This window comes from Laccaria bicolor, genomic scaffold, assembly GCF_000143565.1.
Source record: "Laccaria bicolor S238N-H82 LACBIscaffold_33 genomic scaffold, whole genome shotgun sequence".
NCBI lineage: Eukaryota > Fungi > Basidiomycota > Agaricomycetes > Agaricales > Hydnangiaceae > Laccaria > Laccaria bicolor.
In genome coordinates, this window is record NW_001889904.1 from 182877 (window position 1) to 193224 (window position 10348).

Consider the following 10348-nt stretch of genomic DNA (forward strand, 5'->3'; position numbering starts at 1 on the left):
CTGCATTTTGCCCAAGGTGGGCCGCAACCCGCGCCGTCGGACGATGATGTGCATGCTCCGCAGGAGTCACCGTCAGGGAGAAGTACGGCTGCCTCAAGCTGATGGGTGATTGTAACGATCACGGCTGTACCAATCACTAAGGGACAGTTTAGAAAACCGGCCGGTCCGGCTGGGCTCATGTTACATGAGTGATTGTCACATCCAGTTACTACATTAGGTATGGGACATGATGACTAACATATGTGAGCCATTTCGACCAAGATCCCGCCGTTTTGAAGCTTTAGTGCCGACCTGACCTTGTGTTTTTGCTCTGTCGCCTTACCCATCGCCTCGGAGAATTTGCCCACCAGGACTAGGTTAGCACAATTTCTGAGGCTGGATTCTTGTGGTATGTCGACTAGCGATTGGCGTTGTCTGATGTTTTCCTTTGCAGCTAGACGGGGGTTAGCATCCATCGGCGCCCCAGAGAGTCCCCTGTGCAGCGCGTCCCTGTACGGGGAGTTGGCTGCGTTCCCCGCCTGTTGTGCCGCCTTTTCGACCACCTCTGCCAGTTCCACTGTTCTCTCTTTCAACACCTCCGTCTTCTTCTCCAGCTCCTCCATGACTTTCACCCTGAGCCCCTCCGTGAACTCCCTCAAATCCGTGGTCATATCGTTAAACTGTGCGTTGGCGATGTCCCTGATGTCTTCTGCTACTGCCCCTAGCTCGACTTCCCTCAGCAGGAAAGCGACCGCGCGGACTGCGTTGATTACAGGGAGGGTGACCCCCGGCAAGGCCGCAATCTGGTGTAGTGTCGTAGCGAGCGTTCCCAGAGTGAGCGGAGCGCCCGATGGGACGAGGAGCAATTTTTCTTCGAGGTAAGACCTCCCTTTTTCTGAGTCGCCTATTTCTTGTTCGTCTTCGTCTAAGTCCACCGCCCCCGTAGCTCTTGTCTTCCCTCGTTCCTGTACTTCTGGCTCGGCCGTTCGATTTTGTCGATTGGCCGCCACTTTACCTTTTTGAGGTGGAGGCTGAGCCTTGGGCTTCGCTCCGGTCCCAGACATTCTCTGGGTTTATTGTTAGCTGGATAGATAGTAGTATAAAAAGTTTAGAAAGCTGTATACAATGATACATATATATGGAACTCGCTATGAGGTCAACGTGATCGCGTGGCTTCAATGCTCGACATCAGATGGCCACTGACGTGGGCCCCGTTTCCTATATGCGTTCAGGTGGATCGCGATCATGCCCAGCTCAAACGTCAGTGGCACTCCTCCCGAGCTTCATCTTCCCGCGAAGCAATGGTGTCTTTTGTTTGAGTTCTGCATCTAGTGTTCCAACTTCGTCGTGCACGGATTCCGACACGGACGAAGATTTAAGTCCAAGTCCACTGGCGTTGCTGGTGAGTTGATGCCTCAGTTATTCCCAGCCTGTGTTGAGACGCTTCTTCTCAAGCTTACTTTTGTCAACGTCCGTCCTATTCGGCGCCATATTGAGACACTTTCTCTCTCAGGGTTAGGCTATTTTGACTTTTTACGAGCGTGCCACAATCAAATTCGTGTGGGGATGGACTTTCTGTGTTTGTCTTTTCAGACGAGTCTCGCGTGGTTCGCTCGTTTTAAGAGCGACATCTTGCACTTCGGTACACGAAGTGCAGCTTCCGTCAATGTGGGCTTTATTAAGCTCGAACAAGTTGAGACGGTGCGGTTCAACCTCTTGGGATACACGAAGATCACCTCATTTCGGAGCTCCAGCCCCGAGCACCTCAAAGAGAGCTCTATAGATGCTTCGTGGCTACTCAACCGTTCGGTCATCTCTTCCACTCTTCTGAACCAAAATTACCCTTTCGATCTCTCTTTCTTCATCCAGACAGGTTAATCTCGATATCGGCCTACATTAGATTCAGCCAGGTTCATCGTCGCTCTTCATAGACCCTTCACCCGTGGATATGGCTACTAGTAGGAATCGAGTGTCGGGCCAGACTTTCTTCATCCAGACAACAAGTTGATCTTGACGTCGAAGCAGGCGAGATCGTGCGAGATCTAGCCAGATCCGTTCGGACCTACATGTGTGGCCCCTGTCGTGTCCGCTTCCAATCTTACGCTTGAAGATCAACTTTTTTCACCACTAGGCATGCGCATCAGTTGTTGCGGGTGCCTATCTCAAAGGCTCCATTCCGGACCCTCGATTCAAATGTTGCAAAGCCACTTCATGTGCTTATTCATCAAACACCCTGCAGCAGTGCTGCCCTCCGGGTGCGCTCTGTGTTTCCTGACGAATGAGGTTGACCTCTGATCTTCTTTTTTTCACACTCAGGCTACACCATACGAGGCTTCCACACTACATAGCTCCGGAAATGGCACGCCCAAGTGTGTCGGTTTGACGCCAGTCCGCCTATTGAGTTCGATTCGTGGTTGATTCGTGGACAACATGCCCCACTGTAATAGGCAGCGGTATATAACGAATGCTCAACCAAATCTACGTCAACATACTTACTGTACTTAGAATCTGATTCAGGCTCAGACATTCAGAAATCTTGCCAGAAGCTGAGCAGCCGACGTTTTTCAATATGCCGCTCGAACTCCATCAAACCATCTCTTTGCGCAGCCCCAGCACAAAGTCTTTCCTCGGTCCCGAGCTCCCTCAGAGCTCTGTAGGTGCATCTGAGTCGTTATCCCTTCTCCGATAAAACTCAGAGAACGTATCCGACTCAACCGTTGGGAAGAATGTGGTCATCTCATGATTCATCAACTCTTCTACGCTTCCTCCAGGGTGTAACACGCAATTTGGACACGAGTTTCCTACCAGGTGTATTTGCATTCCGGCACTCAACTCATCCCTGGGGTTTCAATATTTGGTCGGCGACAAACCTCGCTCATCCACCTGCCCCTCAAACGATTACGTAGCCGCAGACCTGGCACTGAAATCACCTCCTGGATCCCTCTTGCTTCATCCAGACAGGTTGATCTCGATATCGGCCTACATTAGATTCAGCCAGGCTCATCGTCGCTTTTCATAGACCCCTTACCCGTGGTTGTGGCTAGGAATCGAGTGTTGGGCCAGGCATCCTTCATCCAGACAGCAGGCTGATCTCGATATAGCGTGCCAGATCGTGCGGGATGTAGGCAGGCTCGACTACTTGCTTGAGCGTCCGCTTTGAATCTTCCTGCTACGCTTGAAGATCATCTGGATTCACCTCCAGGGATGCGCATGAGTTGTTGTGGATGCCTATGTCAAAGGCTCCATTCCGTGCCCACAATTCAAAATGTCGGACACGAGAAATGACTCTTCAGGCGCTTCTGCATCATATACCCTGCCCTCCGGGTGCGCGCTCTGTATCCTCTGACGAACTGCATGCTTTCGTGGTCTGGCTTGTTCGACCTGCCGGACATTGTGCTTACCTGCTGCCAGCGAAACGATCAAGTCCAAACGAGTTCATTTTCGCCATCACTCGCGACTTCCATGCACCAATCTGGTCAGACTCGGGACTACATCCAATCGTCTAATAGCCTCCTCTCCGATCGGGGTACACAATCATGCACCAACTGTCAACGAGCCAGGCATAGTAAGGACGGACCTATTTGCGTGGTGCGATTATGATCGTCACTTTCGGAACTCGAACATGGATCCCATGGTGTTGACTTCATGATCACCGTCAGTCCCTGGTAGTACGGCTTTTCACATCAACAGTTGTCGGACCCGGACTCCGATACGCGTGAAGATTTTCAAGCTACAAGTTGAAGGAGTTGGCGGGCGTTGACTCAGCACTGGCACGTGAGTTGGTAACTCAGTTAGTACTTTTTCCGCTCCCTTATTGAGACGTCTTCTTTCTTTCTTTCCTAGTCTAAGTACTTGGATGCTTACCCTGCTTTTGCGCGCGCCCATCACCTTCATCTTCGTTTTCAGCTTGTGGGTGCCAAACTGTGACCAAGCTAGCTTCTGTGGGTCCAACACTCCACTCTGCACGTACGCGTGAGTTCTTGGCTCAGTTCTGTGTGTCCACCATTGTGTTCAGACCCTTCAAAATCTAAGGTTTAGGCTACGTTTACTTTGTCTTAGCCTTGGAGCAAGCGTTCCTGAATCGGCTCCTTGTATGCGCTGTTCAAGTTGTGGGTGTTGAGATGGGGCTGAGCTTCTGTTCCATCCTCCGAGTCTTGGGCCGTTTGATCGGAAATTCGTTCTATCGTCTATGAACCCACTGGACTTTGCGGTCCAAAGAATAACACTTGGAGACTCCTACCCTTGAAGTCAACTTGTTGCAATGACCGAGACCACCGAGGTACACAGTTCGGATGCGCAAAGATCCTCTCAAACCGGGGCCCCACTGAGTTATTCCTCCCTCAGACAAGTTCCCGTCCTCCCTAGTTGTTGCGTCCGTCATTCAAAGCTGACCCTCTCTAGAATGCATCGAGATCATTTTGACTTTTCGAACCATCATCTCATTGAGGCACCGTTTTCGGGCGAGACCTCACTTGGATGTGGGTCCCTCCTCGAGGTGTACTAGACGCGGTACTTTTCAATGTTACGCCCACTCAAAACGCCGATCCGTCGCACACACAAAACTTGGTTGGCTGGGGAGGAAAGGGATGTTCTCCTCACGCGGAAGTTCTATTGTGGAGGACTAAGTACTGTAGTGCACTGACAACTCGTTATGTACTCACAAGTTGACAACGTTTCTTACTAGTCTTATCCGGACCTATTATGATTACTTAGATAGTCCTGAACGTCCTCCGAGTTTCTTCTGCCAATATATTGCACCTCCTTATGTAACTCGCCTTAAAGTGTACACGTATTGATAACTCTTTTGAATTCTTACTACTCACCCGCTTCTCCCTTCACCCAACTCTTTTAATTCATCTACCAAGAAGAGTTGAATTGAGGAGAAAACTCGGAAAGAAGAGCACACCTCCTTGTGCCATCGATACGGAATTCGCCGAAAAGCCTCATGTTTCTTCAATGGCTTGTTCTTGCTCGTTTCCAATGTCTTGTTCTTGCTCGTTGATTCTTAGCAAAAGGCGTCCTTGTTACTCTGACCGACTTGTTACGTGCTGTGGTTGACACCGCATTTTGTGGTATCCTGTACTTGGATATCTGCATAGGTCTGGGGCGCTGTGCGCCTCACTTCCACTGCACGTTTTCTTTTCTCCTCTTCTCTTGATCGCATCTCTTCTTCTCTCGCTCGGATCTCGCATCTTCTCGCACTGGCACCAACCAATCCCCCTCCTCAATCAATGCCCAGACAAAGGGATCCATGGCTTCAACACGGCGGTATCTACCGACGCGTCAACGATCTCAACGACTCCAGCTGGGTACAAAGCCCAAGTCCAGAAATGGCTGGGGATGCGACGATGCCTGTTTTGCCCGTCGTGCCTGTTTTTTTGGAGAAGGACAGGGAGGGGAGGGTAAGGGGTGCTGGTGGAGTTTCGACGCCGAGTGGTAGCAGGTCGATGGGTAGCAAAATTTCACCCATGTCAAGTGGTGTTTCACCCGTGTCAAGTGGGGCGTCCAGTGGGGTCTCGCCAATGACGAATGACAGACGGGTATCAGAGCCACGGGAGACGAGGAACAATAGTGGGCGTGCGCACGGCTCGATTTGGAGGGCGGTCAAGCGGTGGTTTTGTTAGTGTTCTCTATCTATCCGTCTTGCGCGTCGACTTTTGACTTTGCGATTATTTGGATAGTTCGACCAGCACCGGCACCCATTCCGAACGACCCACCGCCAGAGCAAGAAAGAGAAGAAGAGGAACGCCCTCCCCGCGTACAACCACATGAATGGAAAGCGCGGGGATACTATTCCCGACCAACACTCAATGGCGTCGAAGTTCGAAATTCACGCATGTCTCTCCCTTCTCCCCTCCCGCCGCCCTTCCCACTAACCCGTTCCTTATAGCACTCTCCCCAAACACCCGCCTCCCACCCACAATCGACCCCGACGAAATCTTCCACTCCCTCCGCTCTCCCAGGGGAACACCCCACCCCGAACGCTGGATCCCAGGCCTAGTCCACCCAGCCCTCCCACCGCGCCCATCCCGGTGGACCGACCCCATCCCCGGCCAACCCCTCCCCTTCCCCTGGGAATGCCAACTAAACCCCTTCATGGTACATCTCCTCACAGGCCCACCCCGCCTCTCCTGGTCCATCGCCCACACACCAACAACATCCATCACCTACGGGCACACCGAATCCTGCATCCCACTCACCCTCGCGGACCTCCACCAACCCGCCACCTTCCCCTTCGTAACCCATTTCTACATCAACGGACTGGCGGACGACTCGGCTCCCCATTTCCCGTGGCCCGTTATGGTGATTAACCATAGAGGCGTCAAGTGCGTTGATGTGTTTGAGGTGCTTTATGAGAGTTTTCATAGGTATGTTGGGGCGGATGAGCGGGAGAGGTGGAGTGGGACTAGGAAGGTGCAGGCTGATGAGGCATATGCGAGGAGGTTGAGGGCGGAGGGGGTGCAGAGGGGACAACAGGGTCGGCAGGACCCAATGAAGAGGGTGGATTACCTTGGGCAGCAGGTTATGTTTAGGGGGTTGGAGCCTAATCCAGATGGGGAGGGTTGGATGTTGTTCTTGGGTCTTGGTTGAATGAATTTTGCTTTTTTCTTTTTCTTTGTTTTTTTTATTGTTATCGCTCTCTCATTCATTCATGCATTGCATTTGGATCCTCTTCATCTCTGGCAAGATCACTATTATCATATTCTACATAGTTTGTGCAACATCAGAATATATACCTGCATCATCACCTCCTCACCCTCTTTGTTCTCAGCTTGCCAGTATTCCTTGCTTCAACAGAAGCAACCTTCAACCTCTCCCTCTCCTCAGCCTCTCTCCCCATCCTCACCTCCCCCTGCCACCCAACAGCCTCCAACTCAAACTCAGCAGCAACAGCCCACACATCATTGATCAACCCCCCTCTCAATAACCCTCTGCCTCCTCATCTGGACCAACACATCTTTGTCTCTCCCTATTCTCATACTCCCCACTTCTCCATCCTCCCCACCCTTGCACTCCTAGCTGCTTCTCCACCTGCCCTAGCATATGGAGCCAACAGCCAGGCCTCAAATAAATATATGTAATCATCCAAAAAGTCATACTTACTTAAATGCAACAAGAGTGTAACAATCCACCTGTACAAAATGTGAATTTTACTATTTTATTTGTAGAAGATTGTGACACTAAGTACAATTGCAACAATCATGAGGATCAATAGACAAGCCCTGTTCAGTAGTGTTTGAAAGTCCGGTTCGGTCCGGTTTTTTGATGCTCAGGGGCGTTAACCATAACCGTAACCGGTCTGCCTTTTCCCCAGAAGTCAAAAGACCAGGCCAGACCGCAAAAAGACCACAGACCGCGGTTTTTTGCAGTCTATAGACCAGTTTCGGTCTGCATCGGTTTTAACCGGTTTATGACCGGTCTTTAGGCCAATATTTTAAAATTATGAATTGGTAAATTTATTAACATCTCTAATAGCTTCAAAACGAGCCCGAGAACGTTAAATTCCGTTAGAAATTGGTGCTTCTATAAAATAAGTCTGGTACATCTATTATTCCCAAAAGTAATTTACATTTTAATTCATATCTCTCTCGTTTTTTTACCAAATCGTACGTTCTTGGGTGCGTTTTAAAGGGTATATAAGGGGCTACAAAAGACCGGTTCACGTTAACCGGTTTTTTTGCGGTTTTTACATTTCAAAAATAAAAGACCATAACTGCAGGTCTGGTCTTTTGCGGTCTTGGTCCAGTCTGGTTACGGTCTTTTTCCAGTCACGAGACCGGACTTCCAAACACTACTGTTCAGTATTCTCTAGAAAAATGTGTATGTACATCTAGGTAGTAGAAATTGTGGTTGGCTTGCAGGCTGGGTCACTATAATATGCTTGAAGCCTATAAAATTGAATCACCATGAATAGTTCACAAACACTAGCTGTGACCCATACCAATGTTCACATTTGAATTCCAGAAAATTTGTCCAGATTATTTAAAAAAGAAATGAATTCATGCTTGAGCAGATCACTGCTGCTGTCAATGCAGGACCAATGTATTAGAGTAATAAAGTATCTACAAGGTGGAGGCTATTAAGAACTTTGAGGGGGCAGCACATTCTTGTCATTGAACAAATCAGTGACTTGACATCAATAGTGGTGGCCTCAGATGCACCAGTCTGATCAATAGCAAGAGGAAGGCAGAAGGGCTGTTAGAGTTCCTTGACTCGAACATTGGTGTATTCCTGCGAATACACGAAAGTTAGCAACTTAGATAGTAAGACTTACTGGAGATTGATCTGTAATGAGATGGAAGATTGAGTCAAGCACGTGATTGAATACCTTGGGTCATGTGAATCTTGGACGCAAGTTCATAGATTCTACATTTAACGTTGGGTATGCTTATCTGTTGATGAGACAACCTGTATTGGAGACGTTAGTACTTAAGACGTTAACGCTTCAGATATAAGTAGTTGATAGCACGCAGCCTTATCAAGTACTTAGTGTTGAAATATTCAGGTCGTCGTGAACACTCAGGTTGAATAGGGACCCTCGCAAACACGCGAGGTCTTCAGATTACAGCTGACTACCTAAATACATACTACAATTTGAAATAAACGTGGTCACCTGAAGGGCAAAATGATGTATGGAATGATGAAGGGGAAACTATGGAACAACACAATCATTGCTCCCATGAGCATGATGCGCTTGAAATTCCAACACTTAGTAGTTCAAGTTGGACTTAGTCTTAGTAAGTTCACACAAGGTTTTATGGGTAAAAAGAGAGTATCATTATTCTACCTTACAGACATGTTTAAGTACACCTTTCAGTAATTCTAGATCCCTACAGAAGGTATCAGAACATTCTGAAACCTTCAAGCAGTTATGATGTGACCAAGGGGGTGACGGAATGTGGATTTTGCATATACAGTCCCAAAAAAAATTAGAGCACCTTCGACATACCCCCCCTCCTTTACCCCCCCAAAAAAGGAAAATTTCCAAGTTCCTATGTTGAAAACATATATTTTTCAAGTTCCTATGTTAAAAACATCTCACATTTTTGAGTTTCTACACGCGACGACGCTTCACTCCCATATCCATACAAGTCTAACAATGGCTAGCCTTGCGTTTTTATTGCCCCTCCCTTCCAACTTCCCATACTACCGAGTTTGTTGTACATTGGGGTAGTGAACAGTGGGACGCCCAGCCAGAGCTAAGAAGCCCAAATGGATTGTGAGTGCTTGCAGCCTGAAAGGGCCCGGACACGGGGTAGTACATACCGAATGCAGTGTGAATGCGGCATCCAGGCGTTACAAAAGGTTTGTCTTGGCTCTCAGTTGTAGATTAGCTATTTGGTGTACATGTGAACACTTCAACTTCTTTGTGAGTGTTATTTGGGCTAATTGGAACGACTTTATACAGTAGGTCCCAAAAAAAAATTCGACCCCCTAGCGGATCCCCCCCCCTAACCCTATATGTGGGATCCACGTTCTGCCACCCCCTTGGATGTGACTTGTTCCAAATCCGTGTTTGTTTGTTTATACTTCATTTACCAAGTATCTCCAAACAAATGTGTTGCATAGAATAAGTACAAGCACATTGGATCGGGTATATATGCACTACTTAGTTAATATACAAGTGCCAGAGAATGATATAAGATCAGTGTATGTAATGGGTGAGAGGGAATAGTAGATGTTGTACTGAATATATGAGGGTACTATAACAAGGGCTCCTTGACAATCTTGGGAGCTTCAGCCTGAAGATCCATTAGAGATGGATCCAAGCAAGCTATTATTGCCATTTTCAGTGAAGTTGGTGGTCATGAGAAATTCCATCAAAACACACAAATATGATTTGCCAAAGTTCTGTCTGAACTTTCTCCACAACAGCTGGGCTATTTGCTATGATTTTTGGTGCGTTGGACTCACATTGATGAGGGGAGGTGTTCTCCACCAAGATTGGAGTGATTTGGTGAAGTATTTCTGTAGTTGCAATAAGTGGGCCATCAGGAGCAGTACTATGAACTTGTAAGAGAACAGCGACACTTATGAACAATCTACAGAGGAGTGCAAAAAGAATGAAGGTTGGGTCATTTTCTGGTTCTTTCTGAGAGTCTATTGTAACTTAAATGTATTTGTGTATTCTTTTACATTATGTAGTTGTATTACACTTCCCTTGGTATGAACTAATTTCAGTGAAAGTTGGGGGCTTGAGAAGGTTTTTATTCTGGAGGCCATTTTCAGCATCTGAAAAAAAAAATATGTGCTAACTAGAAAGGTAACCAAAACATACCTCTGGTTAACCTGAATGAGCCTATCAAAGAATCAGTTAAAAATACTGAGTGCTTAGGTCTGTAGAGGCTTGGAAAGTGCTCATATGCCA

At 47.9% G+C, this 10348-nt stretch overlaps 4 protein-coding genes across 4 annotated transcripts; 3 read left to right on the top strand and 1 right to left on the bottom strand.

Moving 5' to 3' along the window:
* Positions 1-233: 233 nt before the first annotated feature.
* Positions 234-1043, bottom strand: LACBIDRAFT_331331 (uncharacterized protein; the record flags this gene model as incomplete). Its single annotated transcript, XM_001885742.1, has 1 exon — positions 234-1043. The coding sequence occupies one exon, from the start codon at positions 1041-1043 to the stop codon at positions 234-236; it is 810 nt and encodes a 269-aa protein (XP_001885777.1).
* Positions 1044-1224: 181 nt separating this feature from the next.
* Positions 1225-1857, top strand: LACBIDRAFT_331332 (uncharacterized protein; the record flags this gene model as incomplete). The annotated part of the gene is made up of 3 exons (XM_001885669.1): positions 1225-1283; positions 1312-1381; positions 1573-1857. 3 exons carry the CDS (start codon positions 1225-1227, stop codon positions 1855-1857), a joined length of 414 nt encoding a protein of 137 aa, XP_001885704.1.
* A 2519-nt stretch (positions 1858-4376) lies between these two features.
* On the top strand, positions 4377-4647 carry LACBIDRAFT_307010 (uncharacterized protein; the record flags this gene model as incomplete). Its single annotated transcript, XM_001885670.1, has 1 exon — positions 4377-4647. The coding sequence occupies exon 1, from the start codon at positions 4456-4458 to the stop codon at positions 4645-4647; it is 192 nt and encodes a 63-aa protein (XP_001885705.1). The 5' UTR covers positions 4377-4455.
* Positions 4648-5210: 563 nt separating this feature from the next.
* Positions 5211-6733, top strand: LACBIDRAFT_295190 (uncharacterized protein; the record flags this gene model as incomplete). The annotated part of the gene is made up of 3 exons (XM_001885671.1): positions 5211-5598; positions 5870-6305; positions 6348-6733. 3 exons carry the CDS (start codon positions 5211-5213, stop codon positions 6568-6570), a joined length of 1047 nt encoding a protein of 348 aa, XP_001885706.1. The 3' UTR covers positions 6571-6733.
* Positions 6734-10348: the final 3615 nt, after the last annotated feature.